This window comes from Oryctolagus cuniculus, chromosome 9 (genome assembly GCF_964237555.1).
Source record: "Oryctolagus cuniculus chromosome 9, mOryCun1.1, whole genome shotgun sequence".
In the NCBI taxonomy this organism is placed as follows: domain Eukaryota; kingdom Metazoa; phylum Chordata; class Mammalia; order Lagomorpha; family Leporidae; genus Oryctolagus; species Oryctolagus cuniculus.
In genome coordinates this window covers 125,396,699-125,422,097 of record NC_091440.1, presented here as the reverse complement: position 1 = coordinate 125,422,097, position 25,399 = coordinate 125,396,699, and the positions used below count along the sequence as shown (strand labels likewise).

The window sequence follows — 25,399 nt, the reverse complement described above, 5'->3', positions numbered from 1 at the left end:
GCACCGCGCTGATCCGATGGCAGGAGCCAGGTACTTCTCCTGGTCTCCCATGGGGTGCAGGGCCCAAGCACTTGGGCCATCCTCCACTGCACTCCCTGGCCACAGCAGAGAGCTGGCCTGGAAGAGGGACAACCGGGACAGAATCCGGTGCCCTGACCGGGACTAGAACCCAGTGTGCCGGTGCTGCAAGGCGGAGGATTAGCCTAGTGAACCGCGGCGCCAGCCCCTATGGATATATTTGTAGGGAAGACAAACCAGAGTACACATAAATAATTTACTAAAACAGCTTTCTTTCTAAGCATTCTGGTCAAATATGCCATGATGCCTGACTTCCCACAGGGAGACAATGTTAAAAAATTTCAAATCTGCATAAAAACATAAAACATTCTGCTTTAAAAATCAAAATAAGCCCCCGGAAGGAAAGCATTCGTTACAGGAAGGAAGGGAGGGAGGGAGAGAGAGAGGGAAAGGAGGGGAATGGGAAGTAGGGAGGGAGAGAGGGAAAGGAGGGGAACCAGAGGGAGGGAGGGAAGGAGAGGGAAGGGAGAGAAACAAAAACACAGGGCAGGCATTTGGCCTAGCTTAAAATGCTGTTCAGGACACCTGCTTCCCATATTAGCGTACCTGGGTTCAATTCTCAGCTCTGCTTTGTGACTGCAGGGTCCTATTAATGTAGCCCCCAGTAGGTACCAATGATGGTTCAAGTAACTGGGTTCCTGCCACCTACCCACTGAGTTCCTCCTCACTCCTAACTCCACCCCTGGCCAATCCCAGCCACTCAAGCATTTGGGGTACAAGCCAGCAGACAGATTCTCTCTTATCCTCTGTCTCTTGAAACCCATGAAGACTGAGTCCAGTCCCACGGTATACCAAAAAGTTCAAACGTTCGAATCCCTTACATAAATTGTCAGAGTATCTGCTTATAACCTATGCACATCCGCCTGTACTCTTTCAGTCATCCCTGGATCACTAGTGCAGACACTCTCCAAATGGCCGTTCTACTGTACTGCCTGGTGAACAATGACAAAAAACCAATGAACGTACATGTTCAGTACACACACAGTTTGCTGTGCAGCTGCAGGAAGGCCTGGGTGTGGAAGGCACACTGCCCTAAAGACTACAGATTTCTCACCAGCTTGACACCCTGGGAAGACACTATCTTCTTCCACTGATGACTTTTCCTAGTCAACACGTAGGATTTTGTCAAATTTCCAGTATATACAGTTCTACTTATCTCCAAGGCAACTGTAGACACACTTTTTTTTTTTACAAAACTTTTACTTAATAAATATCAATTTCGAAAGTATTACTTTTAGATTATAGAGGGTTTTCCCCTCATAACCTCCCTCCCACCTGCCAACCATCCCATCTCCTACTCCCTCTCCCATCCCATTCTTCATTAAGATTCATTTTTAATTATCTTTATATATGGAGGGTCAACTTAGTATATACTAAGTAAAGATTTCAACAGTTTGCACCCACAGACACACAAAGTATAAAGTACTGTTTGAGTACTAGTTATACCATTAATTCTCATAGTACAACACATTAAGGACAGAGATCCTACATGGGGAGTAAGTGCACAGTGACTCCTGTTGTTAACAATTGACACTCTTATTTATTACATCAGTAATCACTCGAGGCTCCTGTCATGAGTTGCCAAGGCTATGAAAGCCTCTTTAGTTCACCAACTCCAACCTTATTTAGACAAGGCCATATCAAAATGGAAGTTCTCTCCTCCCTTTAGAGAAAGGTACCTCCTTCTCTGATGGCCCGCTCTTTCTGCTGGGATCTCACTCACAGAGATCTTTCATTTAGGTCATTTTTTGCCACAGCATCTTGGCTTTCCATGCCTGAAATACTCTGATGAACTTTTTAGCCAGATCTGAATGCCTTAAGGGCTGATTCTAGGGCCAGAGTGCTGTTTAGGGCATTCCCCATTCTATAAGTCTGGTAACACACCTTCTTAATTCTCAGTTTTTCTTCTTCAGATGCTTTGAGCTTCATCTCCAGACTTGTAATCTTCTGCTGAAGCTCGATGTCTGACACATTGGCTCTGGGACCCTCAGAGTCGTCCACGAGGGCAAGTGTTCCATGGTTTTTCTCATCAGTTAAACCCAATGGAAACAGTGAGATATCCAGATGAGTGTGCGTCGACTGCTGGATCTAAACCACATGAGAAAAAAATAAACAAAACACAAGAGAGGAACTCTCTCAATAACGAAAACGCCCAAAGGGCCCCAGAAACCACATTTGAGAATTAAGTTGTAGCAGAAGACCTCAAATTCATATAACAACCTGATTGTTTCGTGCTAACAGACGAAATCTCTGGTCAGATTTAAAGTCTAAAGCATTTCTGATTTTGCCAGCCATGTACTAAAAAACAAATATTTAAACCATTTTCTTATGTTTGAAAATGTACAATTAAGGGTAGACACATCTGCCACTCACCAATTGTTAAATTTACACAAAGGCCTAAAAATCTGCTTATGTTTGAAATTATAAATCAGAATTTCAAATCTAATAATGGCCTAACCCTGGTCACTATTTTCTGACAAAACTAACAGGTAGTTTAAAATTGTGAACTGCACTTGGGAAATCTAACTCCAGCACCTTACACCAGGCCCAGTTTAATGAACATACCTTAGGAATGCTATCTTTTTGCTTTTTACTCTAAAAGTGAAATCAATGCTCTAATACCTAAAAATATAAGATTCTCTCCAATAAAAGAGAAATAATCATGATTTTCATTCTTATTTTCCCTTTTGGGAGCTCAGGGTTGGAAATACAAAGGTAAGTTAACTTAACATACAAAATGCTTACACCATATTTTGTTAACAAGGACAACTTAAATACTTTGTAATGTGCCACAACAGAGTCATATTACCCAGTTGTATTTTTTCTTTTTTTGAATTCTAAGTGTTAGCCTCAAAAATCAGAACATCTTTTGCAGAAATATTCCTCTTAGAGGCCAACAGTGTGGTCTCTGCCTCTGCCTGCAATGCTGGGATCCCATATGCGGACCAGTTCAAGAGTCAGCTGCTCCACTGCCCATCCAGCTCCCTGCAAATGTGCCTGGGAAAGCAGCAGAAGATGGCCCAAGTCTCTGGGCCCCTGTAGCTATGTGGGAGACCCAGAAGAAGTTCCTGGTTCCTGGTTTTGGCCTGGCCCAACACTGGCATCTGTAGCCATGTGGGGAATGAACGAGCAGGTGGAAGACGTCTCTGTCCCTGCCTCTGTAACTCTGCCTCTCAATAAAAAGAGCAAGAAGAAGGAAATATTCCTCTTGGAACATATAAAAAGCAAAGCAAAAAAATATCAATCAAGTAAGTGCGCAATTTTCTATGTATGTGAATTTCACTTTGAAGGGCTTGTCGTCATATGGGCTCAGGGGCAGTCTAACTCACACTGCTGTTGTCTGCTTGTGTATTCTCCGGGGAGGAAGTGACGGCATCAGAGGAGAGGCGGCCGAGAGCGGCAGGGTGGTCGCGGTCCACTACGAGGTCAGGAGCAGCCGGTGACAGGTGGACTGCAGACACTGAGGGTGGGCGGCAACAGTGGGGCTTGGGTTAGTAAACCAGACAGCCGAGAGAGGACGGGCTGAAGGGCAGAAAGGGAGGAGAGGGAGACCACAAAGGCTGAGCAAAGAAAACGCCAGGAGACTGAAACTTGGGACACTGGGACTGTTCCTCCGGGCCCATTATCTAAAATCCACAACTCGGGCTTCTACATTTAACATGGCATTTCCACGTAGGACCCAGACAAACAAAATGATTGCAGAATGCTTTGGTGTTATACTAGCACGTCGAAATCAGAAGTGCTTTTCCAATTCAGAAAAAAACAAATTGAAATTTATTAATATCCATTCACGTAATGAAAAATTCAGTTAGTAAAAAGAAAAATGGGAGGTGGTGTAGTGGCACAGCAGTTAAAGCTGCCACCTTTGACACTAGCATCCCATATGGGTGCCGGTTCAATTCCCAGCTGCCCCACTTCTGATCCAGCCCCCTGCTAACACACCTGGGAAAGCAGCAGCAGATGGCCCAAGTGCTTGGGCCTCTGCATCCATGTGGGAGACTGGGAATAAGCTCTTGGCTTCAGCTGGCCCAGCCCCTGCTGTTGCAGCAATTTGGGAAGTAAACCAGCAGATGGAAGGTGTCTCTCTCTCTCTCTGTCTCTCTGTCTCTGTCTCTGTCTCTCTCTCTCTCTCTCTCTCTCTCTCTCCCCTTCTCTCCCTCTCTGCTTTTCAAATAAATAGGATAAACCAATTTTTTTTAAAAGACAGATGCACCAGGGTGCCCTGGGCACCCGTAAGACCACAGCGAGCAAGACAGATGCACTCATGTTCTTAATGACCTGAGGACAGGAGGCAGACAACCCACCAAACGCTACAGACAATAAGACGAGGAAGGAGGGAAAACTTCACTCTGAGACAACAGATTCAACAGTCTCTGCATTAAGAGTTCTTCTTTTGGAAGAAACAAGATTTTTCTTATTAAAAATAAGTCAACTTTAATTTACGGAACTGTTTTTACAGAAAAATCATGATGAAATACGTGTCTGCAATTAATTTCACAACAAGCCACAATTAGGCTGTGATGAGAGTTCAGATACAAAGGTTATGAACAGAGAGCCTACTGCCAAGTATGACATAAGACAAAAACACAGATGAGGACTAAAATCAGCACGTTCTATTTATATAATTTTAAACCATTCACTCAAACTATAAATAAATGTCTATTATGTGTTTTAAAATCTAAGAAGAGCAACTCAGTAATGTCATCAGTAACTCATTCATAAAATATTTCTTGATTTCTAGATTATAAAGACCTTTATTCCACATTGGCATCGGAGCAACGTCAGCGGAGTTCTACCATAAGCTCTGGAAGGCAGCTCACAATGGAAATTGCATTTTTCCCTGAAGAAAGACATTTATAAGGCCATTAGCTATCAAGAATATAAAGAATATATGGAAACTCTAAGACTTTAATGTTTACTTAATTACCCTGTCTACACTTTCACTATGGAACAGTATTGAGTGTTGGAGACATCATGTTCCATACAGGTTAACTAAGCTACTCTAGACCTCTGCCTTCTAAGCATTTCAGTTTCTGTTCTTGTTTCTAACTTAACATAAACTGAAATGCTAATTCACATATGTAATGGTTATATATTTTTCAGAAATTTTTTCTATTCTATATGACGAGACTTCTCTAAGATATCAAAATATTCCAACTTCTAACTGTGAATTATACTTTTAGTGAAATGTTACTGATGAATGGTTCAAGGTATGAACATTAGTATAGCATGGTACCTTACTGTCACACCAGGTGCAGCACAATGGACAATTACTTAAGTTCCCTGTGTCCCAATGTCCCCATCCATAAAATGGGCGAGGGGTGGGCGTTGTGGCACAGCAGGTTAAGCTACCACTTGAGATGCTCACATCCCGTATTAGAGGGTCTTTGATGGAATCTCACTTCTACTCCTGATCCAACTCCCTGCTGAGGCATCCAGGAGGCAGTAGATAACAGCCTAGGTGCTCAAATTCCTGCTACTCACGTGAGAGACCAGGATGCAATTCCTAATTCCTGGCTTCAGCCTGGCCCAAATATAGCTATTGAGGGCCTTAGGGGATTGAACCAACAAGTGGAAAAAGTTTCTCACTCTGTGGCTCCCTCTCGGTGACTCTGCCTGTCAAATACATCAACCTTTAGAAATGTTTAAATCATGTGGCTGGCACTGTGGCGCGGCGGGTTAACGCCTTGGCCTGAAGTGCTGGCATCCATATGGGCACCAGTTCAAGATCCGGCTGCTCCACTTCGGATCCTGCTCTCTGCTGTGACCTGGGAAAGCAATAAAAAAATGGCCCACGTCCTTGGGCCTCGGCACCCGCATGGGAGACCCGGAAGAAGCTCCTGGCTCCTGGCTTCGGATCGGCCCAGCTCCAGCCATTGCAGCCAATTGAGGAGTGAACCAGCAGATGGACGGCCTCTCCCTCTCTCCCTCTGCTTCTCTCTGTGTAACTGACTTCCAAATAAATAAATAAATCTTTAAAAAAATGTTTAAATCGTGATCTTTCGGTAACTACCACGTCAAATCAACACTTCCATGCTTAGCTTTCTTCACTCGTCCAGAGCACATGGTGCAACACTCATGACCCTCATTTTCTTCCAACCCCTCTACTGGCTTCTGTGAAACTCTGATCTCCTAGATTCCCCCCTAATACTTGGACTGTTTGGTCCACATTTCCTTTTCAGGCTTTTTCTCCACTAAACCTTACATGTTCACTGCTTCCTATGCCTCCTGATCTCGCTGTCCATAGTATTCTGGGCTACCACACCCGAGGCCATTAGTTATATCACCATCTACAAACCAATGACACCCAAATCCACACCTCTGGCACATATCCCTTTCCAGACCTCCTGATCCATAGACGCATCTTATCCCCAGGCAGTTCCATTTAACTGTAGGACAGGTGTATCAAACTCACCCATCGTTTCATATTAACCTGCTTTGCTTCATGTTTTCCATCTTGGTTAACAGTACCACAATGAAATACTATGTTTGCCTGACCCAGATGCGATAGCCCTAAGTGCCAACGTCACTGCAGTCACACCACGCTGCGAACATTCTGATTATGCCATACTGTTCCATACCTCTGTGACCTCACATTACTGCCAAGGCACACGGCAGAGGCTTTGCATTCAGCTAATTTGAGCAATAACAACATACTCATTACACATGCTTGGGCAAATTCCATAAATATCTATATGGCAAGGTTCCCTTTTCTGGAAATGGAAAAATACCACAAAACAATGCTATAGAGTGGAAATAAAATAATGAGCACGAACCACTTAGCTCAGGTTCATGTGAATAAACATGAAAGAGAGGCAGTGGTCATGAAATGATCATTTGGTAACATTCGAAACAAGCCAACCTCTTCCATCACCCAACCACAGGACTACTATAATTTCCCACTGCCTATTAAGATATTACAGAATCAAACCATTATGTGTAAGAATTCATGGGATCTATTTAAGACCACAATTCAAAAAAGCCATCTACATCTTTGAATATTTTAATCAATGAAAATCAATCAATTAAATCCCCAGCACATACTAAAAAAGAAACAACAAAGACCATTTTTAGAAGCAGAATAAAGAGAAAAATATTGTGGGCATTGAAGTAGACTAATAAGGGCACAGGAAATTAATCAAAATCTTTGATCTTAATATAGCTAGAAAGCTTACCTAACCCATAATAAATGAGTGAAGTATAAACACCTAAGATTAACTAGCAGAAAATAGACAATAGAAGATGTTTAAAATTTTAAGACTTTTACACAGATTTCTAAGCACTAAATCTTAAAATATCGACAAATGGGCAACTCTCCACAGAAACATGGTTCATAAAAGTTAACTTAGCCAAGCTTTAGTCAAAGCTTAAAAGAAAAATTTGAAAACCAATTTCTTTGGTTTAAAAAAAAACAAAACAAAACAAACAACCACCGACTCCCCCACAAATAAAGCATTAAGCCAACACTGTTTCAAAATATTTCTACCAAAGTATCAAACACCAAATAATGCCCATACTTAAAACCTGGGCAAAAAAAATAAATAGCACTGAAAATGAAGGAAATGTTTATTAACATTATATAACATTAAGATAACATTGATCTTATTTATCATACCTGTACCTGAAAAAAAAAAAACAGTAAAAAAAATCATCAAGATTTTAACATAATCAGACATCAGCCTTAGACCTAAAATCTCCATCTTATAGAAGGGGAAAAAATTAAAGGCTTGGGGCCAGCGCTCTGTGGCACAGCGGCTTAATGCCCTGGCCTGAAGTACAGGCATCCCATGTAAGTGCCAGTGTGAGACCTGGCTGCTCCACTTCCGATCCTGTTCTCTGCTATGGCCTGGGAAATCAGTAGAAGATGGCCCAAGTTCTTGGGCCCCTGCACCAGCGCGGAAGACCAGGAAGAAGCTTCTGGCTCCTGGCTTCAGATAGGCCCAGATCCTGCCATTGTGGCCAATTGGGGAGTGAATCATTGGATGGAAGATCTCCCTCTCTCTCTGTAACTGTGACTTGCAAATAAATAAATAAACCTTAAAAAAAAAAAAAAAAGTAAAGGCTTTTCCCCTAAGATAAAGAATAAGACAAGGATACCAACCATCATCATAGCATTTCACATTGTACTAAAGGCGTGACCATATCCAATTAAACAAGAGAAATAGCATATAAAATTAGGAAAAACTAGAAAACTATGTCACATTTCTCTCACGGGATCCACGGCAAAATTAACTCAAAAATAATGGTACTCAAGGGCCGGTGCTGTGGTACAGCAGGCTGAGCCATTGCCTGTGATGTTGGCATCCCATATGGCAGCAGGTGGAGTCGGGTTGCTCCATTTCTGATCCAGCTACCTGTTCATGTGCCTGGGAGCACAAGGGACGATGGTTCAAGCACTTGAGCCCCTGCCACCCACGTGGAAGACCCAGATTAAGTTCTCAGCATCAGCTTGGCCCAGACCCTATTGTTGGGGTCATATGGGGAGTGAACCAGCAGACTGAAGATCTTTTTCTATTCCTCCCTCTCTCAATCTGTAACTCTGCCATTCAAATAAATAAAATGGGCCTTCAAAAAAAATAAGTAAATTAAATCAAATAACATATGTTCTCCCTGATCGGTGACGACTGACTGAACACCAAGAGGGAAACCTGTTGGAGTGAGGTGGACACTATGGGAAACGGTGGCTTGATCAGCATAGCCCTGACTGTTAATGAACAACTTAATACATTATCCCTCTTAGTAGTTTTTTTATCTGTTCTACTTAATATGACTGGTTTAGTTCTGTAACTGATGCACAGTTATTCTTAAGTGTTGAAAATTAACTGAAATGTGATCCCTGTTGAACATGGGAGTGGGAATGGGAGAGGGAAGAGATGTATAATTTGGGACATGCTCAGGCTGACTTGCCCCAAGTGGTGGAGTTGGAAGCATACCAGGGGATTCCAATTCAATCCCATCGAGGTGGCATGTACCAATGCCATCTCACTGTTCCAGGTGATCAATTTCAGTTCACAGTTGGTCATGGTGGAGGGACTGGGAGTCAAAGGGAGCACATAGACAAGTCTAGTACCTGCTAACGCTAACCGATGGAGTAAATAAAGGGGAGAGTGATCCAACATGGGAAGTGAGATACTCAGCAGACTCATAGAATGGCAGATGTCCTAAATAGCACTCTGGCCTCAGAATCAGCCCTAAAGGCATTCGGAGCTGGCTGAAAAGCTCATGAGAGTATTTCAGGCATGGAAAGCCAAGACACTCTGGCAAAAGATCTCTGTGAGTGAGATCCCAGTGGAAAGAACAGGTCTTCAAAGAAGGAGGTACCTTTCTCTGAAGGGAGGAGAGAACCTCCACTTTGACTATGACCTTGTCTAAACAAGATAAGAGTCGGAGAACTCAGAGGGCTTCCATAGCCTTGGAAACTCATGACTGGAGCATAGGGAGATTACTGATGCCATAGACAGGAGTGTCAATTGGTAAAGTCAACAACAGGAGTCACTGTGCACTTACTCCTCATGTAGGATCTCTATCCTTAATGTGCTGTAAGAGATTTAATGCTATAACGAGTACTCAAACAATATATTTCACTTTGTGTTTCTATGGGGGTGCAAACTGTTGAAATCCTTACTTAATGCATACTAAACTGATCCTCTGTTAAAAAAAAAAAAAAAAAAAAAAAAAAAAAGAAATTATCAATTCCCAACTTGACTCTCACTGGGATTAAACATGACAATAGGTCTGCTCTGATTTCATCATCATTTAAAAAAATCATCTATTATTTTTCACTTTATGTTTCTGTGTGGGAGCAAACTGTTGAAATCCATACTTAATGTATACTAAGCTGATCTTCTGTATATTAAGATAATCGAAAATGAATCTTGATGTGAATGGAAGGGGAGAGGGATTGGGAAAGGGGAGGGTTGTGGGTGGGAAGGACGGTATGGGGGGGAAGCCATTGTAATCCATAAGTCGTACTTTGGAAATTTATACTCATTAAATAAAAGTTAAAAAAAAATACAAACAAAAAAATAAAAATAAATATATTAAGTAGAAGGCTATAACCTCAACAAATAAGGAGCACTCAAGTATCAAAACAATAGCCATTTAGGTGATATTATGGTAGAGAAAATGCTATTTTTCAGAGGCACAAGGAAGATAAAATATTTAACAGCAATTTTAGAGAGAAACATGAAGAAGAGTAAAGTATTTGACACAGCAGTCGCCTGCACCCAAAATCAAAGTGCCTGTTCTGAGTTCCAGCTTCTCCACTTCCAATCCAGCTTCCAGTGAATGTATACCCTGGAGATAGCAGCGATGGCACAAGTATGTGAGTCCCCAGAGCACATGAGAGAGACCTAGAAGGAGTCTTGGACTCCTGTTTCAGGCATTTGGGAAGAAACCAAGGGATGGACGATCTCTCTCCTTCCTCCTCCACATCCACTCCTCCCAACCCCTGCCAGCCTCTCAAATCACATGAAAATAAATTTTAAAACAGTTAAGAAGGAAATGAGGAAGCGAGCATTGTGGCAGAGTGGGTTAAGCCACTGTTTGTGACACGGGCATCCCATACTGAAGTGCCACATTGAGTCCCAGATGCTCCACGTCTAACCCAGCCCCTGCTAGTGCATCTGGGAGGGAGACACAAGAGGGCCCAAGCATTCTGGCCCCTGCTGGCTTCAGCCTGCCCCAGACCTGGTTGTTGCAGTCATCTGGGGGAGAGAACCGGCAGACAGAAGATCTCTCCTTATCTGCCTTGCCCTCCCTCCAGGTCACTCTGCCTTTCAAATAAATAAATAAATCTTTGTAATAAGATAAATAGAAAATGAAGTATGAGAAAAACTTTACTCCTTAAAGACATTTAGATAGATTTAAACAAAAGTGAAAGTAAGTGGGTAGCATAATTGAACGTCAGTAAACAGCCACCTCTCCTTTAGTTATTTTACAGGCTTCAAAGAATCCCAATGAAAGTACCAATAAGCTGTCTTTAATGAAGCTCTATAAATGGACATTAAATGCTCCATGGAAAATGTGAATCTGTCAAAATAAGTAAACTTCATAAAAGCAAAGTGAGGATAGCAGTCCCTTTTATTAAAACATACAAACTATGTGTGGGCATTGGGCACAGCTATAGGGACAATGCTATGAGATGCCCACATTCCATATGGGAGTGCCTAGGTTCAAGTCCAGCTCTGTCCTGACTCCAGCTTCCTGTTAACATGCCCCCTGCAAGGCAGTAGGTAGCAGCTCAAGCAGCTATGACGTGGTCTGGAAAAGTAGGTAGTCAGGGAACAAAAGACCCAAGGCATTTCCTGCACTTTCTGTCTCTAGTTTTGCACCTGAGCCCCACCTCCTCATACCCCATTTCAGCACGCCGAATTTCCCATGATGCACCTGAGTCTCCTCCAGTACCAAGAAGACTCCAGGATGAGTACGCGCAAACTCACACTCATGCAGACGCGACGGACTCCTTCCCAGAGGACATCATGGGCACTGAATCCCACCCAAATACCACCCCCTACCCAATTAAGGGGTCCAATGAACTGAGGGTCACTTTCCTTCTCTCTCACCCTCTCCTCACAGGCAGATTCTCCCCATGGCAAGTGTCTCCCCTCATGGGGCTGTCCACACTCACAGCTGAATGTGGACCCTCTCTTTAAGCAAACCTTGCTCTGGTTCTTACATTTCACCTGTCTCTGCTTTGACCACATTCCCACAACCCTGCGTCCCTGCCACCCACATGGGAGACCCCAATCAAGCTCTTGGCTCCTGGCTCTGGACCCAGTCACTGTGGGGAATAGGACAATGAACCAGTAGTTTAGAGCTCTCCCCATAACCCAGCTTCTTATATAATAATATTAATAATAAATAAGAATTATGTTTCATAGAGTAAAAATCTTGCTTCATCAGATGCTGTCTGTAGGAGCACACAGTTGATACAAATATACTGTTTCATCAGAGGCAGTACAAAGACTGGGCAAAAAAAAAATAAAGATAATGTCATATCAGAGTAAAGAACCTACTTTTATTTAACCCTAACTATGGACCATGAACAAAAGTGAGCCACATTCATCCCAACACATACAAATCAAGAAAACTCAGTCCAGTCCGGTCCTAAAAAAGAAACAAAGAAGCCTGGCTGGTAAGCACAGATTTCATAGGCAGACACCAAGAATCGAAGAGCGCAACCACAAAGATGAAGAGGCGCCGAGCCAGAGTCCCGGCTACCTGTGTGCACTGAACTCCTATCAAGACAATCAGGCTCGTACAAACAGGCTCCTCCAAAACTATTCTGCAGCAGCCCCGCTCCGCAGAAAAACAAGAAAGCCTCTGTCACGAATGCCTGAAATTAGCAAGAGCACTATGCTGGGAATTTCTGTGAAATATCCGCACAGGAATCGGAATCAGGAGCCCAGAACCTGGCCTTGGCAAACACTCACTGCTGAACAAGAGGAGCATGGCCGGCAGAGACAGCTGCAGAGATCCCCGGAAAATCAGAAATAAGAAAGGGACAGGGCAGGATGAGGGCAAGGCAGCCAATATCACATCAAAGCCAGAACAACAGAACACGCTCCTGATAGGCGACCCTGCAGTGAAAACCAGCTTAGGCGACAGAAAAAACTGAGTGGGAGCAAAATAAACAATCTCAGAAAATGTACTGTACAATAAGCTAAGGAAAACAAGATTGGGAGAAATGCCTGTTTTAGTCATCAATTTCATGTTTCCAACAAAAAAAGTTGTTTGGGAAAATTCTGTTAGCCAGCTGAGGATCACGAGCAGAGATGACCTGAGTACCAGTGAGGCTCTGCTGGGGCTGGGGCTGTGGCGTAGCGGGTAAAAGCCGCTGCCTGCAGTGCCGGCATCCCATGTGGGTGCTGGTTTGTGCCCCAGCTGTTCCACTCCCGATCCACCTCTCTGCTGTGGCCTGGGAAAGCAGCGGAAGATGACCCAAGTGTGTTGGCCCCTGTACCCAACATGGGAGACCCAGAAAAAGCTCTAGGCATTGGATCAGCCCAGCTCCAGCCACTGCAGCCATTTGGGGAGTGAACCAATAGATGGAAGACCCCCCCCAACCCCCGCCTCTGCTTCTGCCTCTTTGTAACTCGGCCTTTCAAATATATAAATCTTTAAAAAAAAAAAAAAAAAGGCACCACTAGCTATGTCTAGAATGACTACTGCAGGCAGGAGCAGTACAGCTGCTTAGTGAGCTTTCTCTATAATACAGTCAAGATGTGATGGCGACTCAAACAAGGACAGTAGGAGAAGAGGTTAGGGGAAGGGGCAAAATGCAGAAATCCAGCAAGTCTGGGGCACAAGATTCCCTGCCAGCCGGGATGCAGGACGGAAACCGAGACAGCAAAGGGTGACTGCAGTGTTGTGCTTTAGTGGGCGGAAGGATGGAGGGGCCGGTGACTCAAACGGGAAAGGCTGCTGGAGGGAAAAGTGACGGGGAGAAAAGCACAGTCTTTCATTTCCAACCAGACACCTGGACTCTGGAAACTACCCAAGACCATCAGGGACAAGAGACGCACGTAGAAACACAGCCTGTCAAAGGTTTCTCTCTCCCAGGAAAACGTACAGCAGTCACAGGGCTGGTCTCAGGCCAGCGCTGCAGTGAGCAAGGTAACCCGACCCGGCGACACCAGTATTCCACTATCAGAGTGTCTATTCAAGTTCCAGTTGCTTCGCTTCCAATCCAGTTCCCAACCAATGCACCTGAGAAAGCAGCGGACAATGGCCCAGGTACTTGGGTTACTGACACGCATGTGGGACACTGTGGACAGAGAGAGTTCCTGGCTCCTGGCTTCCTCCCGACCCAGCCCTGACTGTTGTGGCCATGCGCCTCGTGAACTAATGGATGGAAAATCTGTGTGTGTGTGTGTGTGTGTGTGTCCCTCTTCCAAACACTGCCTTTCAAATAAGTAAATCTTGGAAAAAATAATAGTAATATTAGTAAAGATCTATTAAAAAAAGGGGCCTAGTCTCTGCTGCAGCTTTTGTACAAGCAGAGAAACCCCTCGCAGATGTGTGTGGGGCCAACCTTAGCACAGCAGTAAGAGCATCCGTAAGAGCATCTGCTGGAACAACCTAGCAGGTGCCTCCATAAAAGACAGTCAGAGATCAGAGGTACACACTCAGGAAACTCGAAAACCGTGACCTCCAACCAGGTATGTGCACCCCGTCCCCAGAGCCCCGGGACAAGACAGGATTTGCTTATAAGTCCTACTGGTTTTATCCATGTGGACTGCTGGCTGCTAACAAAGATGACATTCCACTTCGTCACATTTCTGTGGGGAAAGTCCAGAAAGTTAGCCCAACATCACATATGTCCTTAAGGAAGGAGCTACAGAAACAGAGCGTCTAATAGACATCCACGTGGAAATACGGAGTTCACTGTAGCTATACAAATCCAATAAGGTTAGAGATTTAAATAGAGTTAAAATTATAATCACAGAAAGCAAAGGGAAATTTGAGACAATAACATGTAGCCTAACAACATGTAAAAACTATCATCAAAATGTACCTCTAAAGTATGTCCATGATGTAAATAAATTAAAAAGAGGGGTGGGCACTGGGGCACAGTGGGCTGAGCTGCTGCCTAGGCCACTGGGATCCCACAGCGGAGTGCAGGTTCGAATCGTGGCTACTCCACTTCCAGCCCAGCTCACCTGCCAAATGCTGGGAGGCAGGTGAGGGCCCCAAGTATTTGGGTCCCTGTCGCCCACAGGGGAGATGCAGATGGATTGTCTGACTGTTAGGTTTAGACCAGACCGGGCCAATGTTCCTGTAAAGGGCATTAACCAGCAGATGAAGGATCTCTCTCTCTCTCTCTCTCTCTCTCTCTCTCCTTCTATGTCACTGTGCCTTTTAAATAAATATAGATAGATAGCTAGATAAATCTTTCTAGAAATTAAAGTTTATTTTCCCTAAAAAGACAGAGTTTTACCATATACAACCATTAATTTTTATAAAACAATAATGTATAATATAAATACACTTTAAATTTACAACCTAGGCCGGCGCCGTGGCTCACTAGGCTAATCCTCTGCCTTGCGGCGCTGGCACACCGGGTTCTAGTCCTGGTCAGGGTGCTGGATTCTGTCCCAGTTGCCCCTCTTCCAGGCCAGCTCTCTGCTGTGGCCCGGGAGTGCAGTGGAGGATGGCCCGAGTACTTGGGCCCTGCACCCCATGGGAGACCAGGATAACTACCTGGCTCCTGCCATCGGATCAGCGCGACGCGCCTGCCGCAGCACGCCGGCCGCGGCGGCCATTGGCGGGTGAACCAAAGGCAAAGGAAGACCTTTCTCTCTGTCTCTGTCTCTCTCTCTCACTGTCCACTCTGTCAAAAAAATAAATAAATAAAAAAATAAATTTACAACCTAAAGCAAAAATGCAAAAAAAAAAAAAAAAAGATGATACTCTTTATCTGCTATCTGGTGTTAAAGTTGCAAGTCACAGAATAATCTTACTAAATGATCAGCAAAATTATTAATCAATGCTCAGCATCCATTCATTTAATCCATTCATTTACTTGACAATCCATGATGACTGGTGTTCTCCCACAGTGCTCCTAAAACCACCTTACTTATGTTTAATTTGTAATGAAAATAAGCTTTGGAATGGCAGAATGATGGGAATTATCAAAGTTAAGCAAAACAAAACCTATTGACCTAACAGAGTAGATGAGGTGCCAATTTATTAGAGGAAATAGTCTAAGTTTATTTTTACTCTTTTAATTGTCCTTCTTTGTATGTTACTTACAAAATACACACACACACATATATATATATACACGTTTCAATTTTAAATTAGTGCATTCAGAAAGTCCTTCCTAGCTGTGAGACTATATCTTTCTAAGTCTACATCGTAATGAAGAGGTTTACAGCTTGTTCTAAGTGGCACAGATTGGAGAAACAGAATAAGTAATTCAATCAGATTAACACTGTGTTGACACAGGAGGCCATGGGAGAAGCCAAGCCTCTGCATGTCCTTCCAGCAGTGTGACACAACTGCCATCTCAGAACAAAGATCCAAAGGCTGGGTTAGAACAGCAGAACCTCCGCTGTTTCCCAAACAGGGTGTTGAATGCAAGCTGCTTCTGAGGCAGAACTAAGGACTCCAGCAATATTTACACTTAAATAGATACATGGACATACACGCACACAGTTAACACTAAGTGCATTTATGAATACTGTTCACAAATCGACGTGGATCAGCTATCATCATTAGCTCCTCCATTGAACACTAACGTAGACACTGCGATCAAGGTATTCTGCATGTGTACAACCCCGAGACAGGTGCCGTGGACAGGAGCCAATCATTTGAATGGCCTCTAAAGCACAGTGGCTGCTTCCTGAGGGAGCAGAAACTCCACCTGCGACAGCAGCAGCTACCTGTGTCCCACACTCTAACTGGCCCTTCCTGACGGCCTACCCTAGCCAGCCCCTTAAATCCTGTCATCTGATTAACTGCAATAAAGCGCCTGCCGGTTCTGGTTGTCTGGCTGAACCATGACTGATACAAACACCACCTCCACACCATATGAGATTCTGACATCCTTCCCAAGAGTGCTTAATGGATAGAAACTTCTCAGTGTTTTGGGGCCAAACAGACTATTGCCAAGACACAAAGATATCAGTGCTTTCAAACATTTCTGGGAAGCCTGAGTCATGAGCGCAGACGCGGAATAAACAGACAAGCCTGACTGAAGTCAAAGGCGGTACCGCACAGGACAGCTTAAAACGAGCTTTTGCGATTCTTCAGTCCTCCGTTAGAAATTATCATTAACAGAAAGACATTCCTACGGAAGTACAAATCCTTTACCCACTTACATGTTCTTCCAATGCAACACCCAGCCCATCACTGTCGTAGACATGGGGGTTAAAAAATTCTGTGCCACCTACTGCTCTTTCCACATAAAGACAGCTGAAATAAGAGCAGTTACTAGCTCACTGACCATGTTTCTGCAGCCAGTCTGAGGCTGTCAATGCTGTATTTCAGTCTGAATTAAATCATAATGCACACAGTCTCATGGGAACTCCAACATAAAAGTTGCATACAGGAAGAAGTAAAGGTGTGTAAGACATAACAAAGGAAATAGAGGGAAGGGTAAATGATGTGTGTGATTTTAAATTACTCTACATGAGAAAGCTTCCCCACATCTCTCAAATTCTATTCCTTATATTTCATTTAGTACTACAAGATTATCAAAAAGTTATAATAAAATCTTCTAGTATCATCAAAATGATAACTGGTGGACACACTGATTATTTTTATGGATTTTTTAAAAACATGTATTTTTACTTTAAAGGCAGAGTGACAGAGACAGAGACAGAGACAGAGAGAACTTCTACCTGCTGGCTCACTCCACTGCTGCAGATGGGCTGATCTGAAGCCAGGAGCTAGGAGTCTCTTCTAGGTCTCCCACAAGCATTCAGGGGCCCAAGCACTTGGGCCATCTTCTGCTACTTCCCCAGGCACAGGAGCAGGGAGCTGGACCAGAAATGAGGCAGCCAGAACTGGAACGAGCACCCATATGGGATGCTGGAGCCACAGACATGGCTTTACCCACTACACCACAGCACCAGCCCCAGACACACTGATTTTTCAAAGCCTGACCACCTGCTTATATTAGAGTGTGCTTGTGGACAAAATTTTTAATAGAAACAGAAAATGTTTAGAGAAGATAAGATCACTTCTTTGCATTCCCACTATTAATGTCCCCAACGATCTTAACATAGTAGACAAAAATATCCCTAAAAAGGAAGACACAGTGTTATCATATTCCAGGCCAAACCTATCTTCCTAGAGTACTGTGAGAGTTGTGTGGGTGTGGTTTACATGGGTTGATGATGGGGTGAGACAGAGACTGGAAGGAGAGAATGAACATGTAAACTTTTCATCTTTCCCACATCATGAAAATATGCTTTACAAGAAGTAAAACAAAAAAATCTAGGGTATCTTCATGAAATAGTCTATGGATTCATCCAGAATTTATACTGCACTTGTAGCAGCAGGCAGGGTTTACTGCATTCTAGAAATCACAAGCAGACAGGGACTTCACAGAGCACACACATGATTACAACCGCACTGACAGAGCCGGAGACTTGCACTGAGGAGGGCTGGGGTGAGTCAGCAGCTGTTTCCCACAGTGTCACCCAGGGGTCAGCAGACGCCTGGTTGAATTCAGTAAATAGATATGCAGGGTGTATCATGTGCTAAGTTCAACAACCTCATCTTCTTTAAGTAGCAAACTCCTCTGAGAACATAAACGAGAGACATGAACTTCTCCTTCCAGCAAAGTCCAAGAATTCTGTGCCCAACCTGAGGAGTCTTGAAGAGGCCATATTTAGAAGCTCCATGCAACCAGATGAAAAGACAGGCTCCTTATCCCACAGGACTGATTCTACTGGCGAGACGTGTAAGCAAATTAAGCAAATTATATAAGAAGATGTAGAAGAGCAGAAAAAAAAATCATTCATCTTTATAAAAAAAAAAAAAAAAGAAGGGTGGCACGTTGTTGCATAGCTATAACTCTACCCTTCAAATAAATAAAATACATCTAAAAAAAAAAAAAAAAAAGAATTGCTAGGGCCAGAAATTGGGCCTGGCACTTAAGATGCTGGTCGAGCTGCCTGTACTCTAAATTAGAGTCCCTGGGTTCAACGCCCATTTCTATTTCCAACTCCAACTTCCTGTTAACACAGATGTGCAAAGGCCATGGCTCAAGTACTTGAGTTCCTGCCACCCATGGGGGAGACCTGTATTGAACTGTGGATTTCAGACTTCGGCGTGGTCCAGCCCTGGCTGCTATGGGCTTTGGGGGAATAAAACAATAGGTAGAAGATCTATCTCTGCCTTTCAAAATAAAATGAAAATAATTTTTTTTTAAAAAAGGAGAGGAGCTCAAAAACAATGTGGTAGTGACGGAGGTACTGAGGTTCTAGTCACCTACTAATACCAAGTGCAAGCGGAGATGTGAGGACATCTTACAGTTATCTCACTTGAGTTCCAGGATGAGGATGACTTACGGTTATCCAGCTTCTGTTCCAGAGTGAACAGTGCTTTTATTAAATAAGGGGGAAATGCAGGCACAGTGTAGTTTGAGGCAGTCAATGGGGGAAATGTGAAACATGCAGGTGCAGTCATCTGACTTGAGGGTATATTTGGACCACGGCAGGAAGAGTCGGAGAGCAACTGGAAAGATAAAGGTTGATGCTCTCAAGAAGGGCAACAGCAAAGCCACAAAACGGGTACCTGCAATGAAAAGACTTCATCGTAGCCAAGAAACACAAAGGTCAAAGACAGGGCCTTAGAAAACTGTTAGAGAAGTAGGAAAGGACCATGGATACACAGTGACCTGACACACAATCTAAAAGGCAGCAACAGAAAGCACCCAATGCGGTAGAGAAAACAGCATTGAATTAAGAAGAAAGACCACTCCCTCATGCGTTTGCAAGTGGGCAGGTGGAGGAGCCACTCAGGAAAGCTCGGAAGAGGAAGAAGGTGAAACGCATCCTTCCAGGATGTGTGGCATTGGACAAGAAGACAGAGGAGCATCTTCTAGCTGCAGGGGAAAATGAAAACAAAGCACCAGAGTTAGGACCCATGGGTAAACAGTGCTGGGATGGCTGCAGAATTCAGTTTTGCTGGGGCACTACCTTGTCAAGGCTAGGAGTGACCCACAGCATATACAGGTAGGCAGACTTATAAAGTTGGACAAAAAAATAAAAAGGTAGGCTTTAAACCCTACTGTGGAATGATTATTCTAGAACAGAACTAATCGGAAGGCAAGGAAGCCAGCTGGGTCTTTTAAAGTTGTATAAATCTCATGCAAGACACAGAAAATGTTGACTAACAGTACATACTAGTGCCACTGCATTCAGCTTTCGCCAAAGATAAGTAACAGAATTAACTTAACCTAGAGGCAATGCGATCTCTAAACCATGCTAAAAGAAAGAGCATCTGATATATCATAAACTGATTACCACCACCAAAAAAAGCCTAACTTGGGGCTGACATTGTGGTACGGCAGTTTCATCAGCCACCTGTGATGGCAGACAACACATATGGATGCTCTACTGCCAATCCAGCTTCTAGCTAATGTGCCTGGGAAAGCACTTGAGCCCCTGCCACTCAGGTGGGCAACCCATGTGCAGTTCCAGGCTACTGCCTTGAGCACGTCTCTGCCCTGGTTGTTATAGTTAACTGGGTAGTGAATCAGCATACAGAGAGATTTCTCTCCTCTCTAACTCTGACTTTCAAATAAAGAAATAAATCAAAGAAAAAAAGTCTAACTTAACTGAGGTAACACTAATAGAACCTATGAGAAATATTACAAATTCATTTATTAATTGCTACAATGTTCAACAGCTATGAAGAAAATTATGTAGCTTGTCCTTACAAAATAACTTGATCATAAGGCTTTTTTAGTTGAAAACATTTGTTAATTTCAATGTCTACTTTAAAAGATCTTACTTAGGAATGTTTATATTACCTACCAAACCTGTAAATGGATGACTGTAAATTAAGGATATATGAAATATGACTCCAATTGGCCTTTAGGAAAAATTGAAGTGCATCTTTAAACTGACTTTTCCATAAAACTTAACAGTTAAGTAAAACATAATTATAAAACTTAAAAAAATCTAAAACAAAAAGCTGAGATTTCTATTATACACAAAATTTCAACAAACTTTAAAAAATATACACATAATTTTCAACAGATGAACACATAACAGTTTATTTTGTGTGTTCCGTTACATCAGATTATTTTCTTACGTTACAAAATGGTCTTAATATTTGCAACAAAGGAGTAAAGAGTTTTTCTAACTTAAATTTCAGCATTTATACAGTTAGCCTCCCAAACTTAAAAAAAAAACTCCATCCTTTAGTGAAAACTAAAATTTAATGGACCAAGGAAGTTGAAAGACGGACTCAGACTTGAGAAGCTCACAGCACTCAGCAAGCTGAGTAAGGGAAAAGCTACAGTGTGCACCCCAACAAGCTCTGTAGCTTCTCGTGGGCAGCACAGGCAAATATGCGACAAGTGTGAGGAAAGCATCACTCGTAGTCCAGAGCTGAACTCAGGCCATCTGTCTTCCCATCAAGGAGAAGGAAGTAACTAATTATTTTCCACATACACTTGTGAAGCAGGACTGTCTACTTGATTTCACTTCACTGTAACAGATTCTAGCAAACAAATCTGTCTCTCTGCATACACCCAATGAATCCAAAATTATATCAGGTTAAAATTTTATTTAACTTTTATTTAATAAACATAAATCTTGAAAGTACAACTTTTGGATTATAGTGGCTTTTTCCTCCCCTAACCTCCCTCCCACCTGCAACCATCTCATCTCCCATTCCCTCTCCCATCCCATTCACATCAAGATTAATTTTCTTTTTTTTTTCTTTTTTGTTTTTTTAGACAGGCAGAGTTAGACAGTGAGAGAGAAAGAGAGAAAGGTCTTCCTTTTTCCATTGGTTCACCGCAAAATAGCTGCTACGGACTGACTTCCAAAGTGGCTTGACCAGTTCGCATTCCCACCAACGGTGGGTTAGTGTCCCTTTGCCCCCACATCCTCTCCAGCATTTGTTATTGGTAGATTTCTGTATGTCAGCCATTCTAACCAGGGTGAGGTGAAACCTCACTGTGGTTTTGATTTGAATTTCCCTGATTGCTAGTGATCTTGAACACTTTTTCATGTGTCTGTTGGCCATTTGGATTTCCTCTTTGAAAATTGTGTACTGAGGTCTTTGGTCATCTCTTAAGTGGGTTGTTTGTTTTCTTGTTGTGGAGTTTCTTGATCCCTTTGCAGATTCTGGTTATCAACCCTTTATCTGCTGCACAGTTTGCAAATATTTTTTCCCATTCTGTCAGTTGCCTCTTCACTTTCCTGTTTCTTTTGCCCTGCAGAAACTTCTCAAATTGATGCAATCCCAATCGTTAATTTTGGCTTTGACTGCCTGTGCCTCTGGGGTCTTTTCCAAGAAGTCTTTGCGGTGCCAATATCTTGCAGGGTTTCTCCAATGTTCTCTAATAATTTGATGGTGTCAGCTCATAGAGTTAGATCTTTAATCCATGTTGAGTGGATTTTTGTGTAAGATGTAAGGAAGGAGTTTTGCTTCATGCTTCTGCTCGTGGACATCCAGTTTTCCCAGCACCATTTATTGAATAGACTGTCCTTGCTCCAAGAATTGGTTTTAGATACTTAATCAAATATAAGTTGGCTATAGATGTAGGGATTGATTTCTGGTGTTTCTATTCTGTTCCATTGATCTATGCATCTGTTTCTTACCAGTACCATGCTGTTTTGATTACAATTGCCCTGTAGTATGTCCTGAAATCTGGTGTTGTGATGCCTCTGGCTTTGTTTTTATTGTACAAGATTGCTTTAGCTATTCGAGGTCTCCTGTGTCTCCATATGAATTTCAGCATCATTTTTTCCAGATCTGAGAAGAAGGTCTTCGGTATCTTGATTGGTATTGCATTGAATCTATAAATTGCTTTTGGACATCTTGATGATATTGATTCTTCCAATCCATGAGCATAGATTTTTCCATTTTTTGGTATCCTCTTCTATTTCTTTAGGATATTATAATTCTCATCGTAGAGATCTTTAACGTCCATGGTCAAGTTTATTCCAAGGTATTTGATTGTTTTTGTGGCTTTTGTGAACGGGATTGATCTTAGAAATTCTTTCTCAGTCGTGGCACTGCCTGTGTATACAAATGCTGTTGATTTTTGTGCATTGATTTTATATCCTGCTACTTTGCCAAACTCTTCTATGAGTTCCAATAGTCTCTTAGTCAAGTTCTTTGGATCCTCTAAGTACAGAATCATATCGTCTGCAAAGAGGGATAGTTTGACTTCTTCCTTCCCAATTTATATCCTTTTAATTTCTTTTTCTTGCCTAATGGCTCTAAGACTTCCAGAACTATATTGAATAGCAGTGGTGAGAGTGGGCATCCCTGTCTGGTACCAGATCTCAGTGGAAATGCTTCCAACTTTTCCCCATTCAATAGGATGCTGGCTGTGGGTTTTTCATAAACTGCTTTGATTGTAGTGAGGAATGTTCCTTCTATACCCAATTTGCTTAGAGTACTCATCATGAAATGGTGCTGTATTTTATCAAATGCTTTCTCTGCATCTATTGAGATAATCATATGGTTTCACTTCTGCAATTTGTTAATGTGCTGTATCACATTGTTTGATTTGTGAACACTGAACCATCCCTGCATACCAGGGACAAATTCCACTCGAATAGTTTGAGAAGAATTTGAGTTAGTTCTTCTTTAAATGTCTGGTAGAATTCAGCAGTGAATCCATCCGGTCCTGTGCTTTTCTTTGTTGGGAAGACTTTTATTTCTGATTCAATTTTTGTCTCAGTTATGGGTCTGTTTAGGTTTTCTATGTCTTCATGGTTCAATTTAGGTAGGCTGCATGTGTCCAGGAATCTATCCATTTCTGATAGATTTCCCTGTTTGCTGGCATACAACTCTTTTTAGTAATTTCTGATGACTCTTTATTTCTGTAGTGTCCGTTGTTACATTCCCTTTTTAATCTCTGAATTACTGATTTGGGTCTTTTCTTTTTTTAGTTAGTTGGGCCAATGGTATGTCAATTTTTTTTTTTAAACCAGTTCCTCGTTTGGCTGATATTTTGTATTGTTTTTGGATCCAATTCTCTTTATTTCTTTAATTATTTCTCTTCTCCTACTAGTTTTGAGTCTGGTTTGCTGCAGTTTTTCTAGATCCTTGAGATGCACTGAAAGCTCATTTATTTGGTACCTTTCCAATTTCTTGATGTAGGCACCTATTGCTATAAGCTTTCCTCTTAACACTGCTTTTGCTGTATCCCATCAGTTTTGATGTGTTGTGTTGTTATCCTCATTTACTTCCAGAAAGTTTTTGATTTCCCTTTTGATTTCTTCTATGACCCAGTGCTCATTCAGGAGTGTGTTGTTCAGCCTTCATGTGTTTGCATATGCTCTAGGGATTTCTGAGCTGCTAATTTCCAGCTTCATTCCACTGTGGTCTGAGAAGATGCATGGTTTGAATTATTTTGAATTCAAAAGATTTCAATTCTTTTGGATTTGCTGAGACTTGCTTTATGGCCTAGTATGTGGCCAATCCTAGAGTAGCTTCCATGCACTGCCAAGAAGAACGTAAATTCTTTAGGTATAGGATGAAAAGTTCTGCTCTTTCTTTGTTGATCTCTGTCCAACTGATCTGTCTATTGCTAAAAGTGGAGTACTGAATTTCCCCCAATGCTATTGTACTGGAGTCTAAGTCTCCCTTTAAGTCCCTTAAATATCTTTTAAATAAACCAGTGCCTTGTAATTAGGTGCATATACATTTATAATAGTTACATCTTCCTGTTGAATTGATCCTTAATCATTATATAGTGCCCCTCTTTGTTCTCTTAACAGTTTTTGTGTTAAAATTTATGTTGTCTGTTATTAAGATGGCTACGCCAGCTGTTTTTTGGTTTCTGTTGGCATGGAATATCTTTTTCCAACCTTTCACTTTCAGTCCACATGCATCTTTGTTGGAAAGATGTGTTTCTTGTAAGCAGCAAATAGATGGGTTTTGTTCCTTAATCCATTCAGCCAGTCTGTGTCTTTTAACTGGAGAGTTGAGGCCATTTACGTTCAATGTGACTATTGATAAATAGTGATTTTGCCCTGCCATTTTCCCAAAGATAATTCTAATATATGCTTTGAACTTCCTGTGATCTTTTACTGGGAGATTTTCTTCCTCTACCTTCTTTCGTATTGATGACCGTGTTTCTGTGCATAACAAATCTGTAAGCATCTTTTGCAGGGCTGGACAAGCGGTGACAAATTCTTTCAATTTCTGTTTGCTATGAAAGGTCTTTATTTCACCTTCATTCACAAATGAGAGCTTTGCAGGATATAATATCTGGGCTAGCAGTTTTTCTCTCAGTACCTGGGCTAAATCTCACCATTCCCTCCTAGCCTGTAGGGTTTCTGATGAGAAGTCTGCTGTGAGTCTAATTGCAGATCCTCTGAGAGTAATCTGATGTTTCTCTCTTGCACATTTTAGGATCTTTTCTTTATGTTTCACTGTGGTGAGTTTAATTACGTGTCATGGTGAGGATCTCTTTTGGCCATGTTTATTGGGGGTATTATGTGTTTCTTGTACTTGGATGTCTCTTTCCTTTTCCAAACCTGAGAAGTCTTCTGCTAGTATCTCACTAAAAAGGCCTTCTAATCCTTTCTCTCTCTCCATGCCTTCAGGAACTCCTAGAACCTGAATGCTGGGTTTTTTAATAGTATCCTGTAGATTCCCAACAATATTT

General features: G+C 42.3%; 1 protein-coding gene across 25 annotated transcripts in view; it reads right to left on the bottom strand.

The window, feature by feature from the left end:
• Positions 1-25,399, bottom strand: part of CCDC91 (coiled-coil domain containing 91) — a 344,415-nt gene that overhangs the window by 228,918 nt on the left and 90,098 nt on the right. For 10 of the 25 annotated variants that reach the window (XM_070049574.1, XM_051850358.2, XM_051850365.2 and 7 more), the window contains 2 exons: positions 3,408-3,538; positions 1,963-2,166 (listed from right to left, as the gene is read on the bottom strand). In XM_070049574.1, coding sequence (XP_069905675.1) covers positions 1,963-2,166; positions 3,408-3,538 — 335 coding nt within the window. Of the gene's footprint in view, positions 1-1,962; positions 2,167-3,407; positions 3,539-4,830; positions 4,919-6,493; positions 6,632-25,399 lie in introns of those variants that run through there. The other 15 variants (XM_051850367.2, XM_051850366.2, XM_070049591.1 and 12 more) reach the window with 3 other exon arrangements.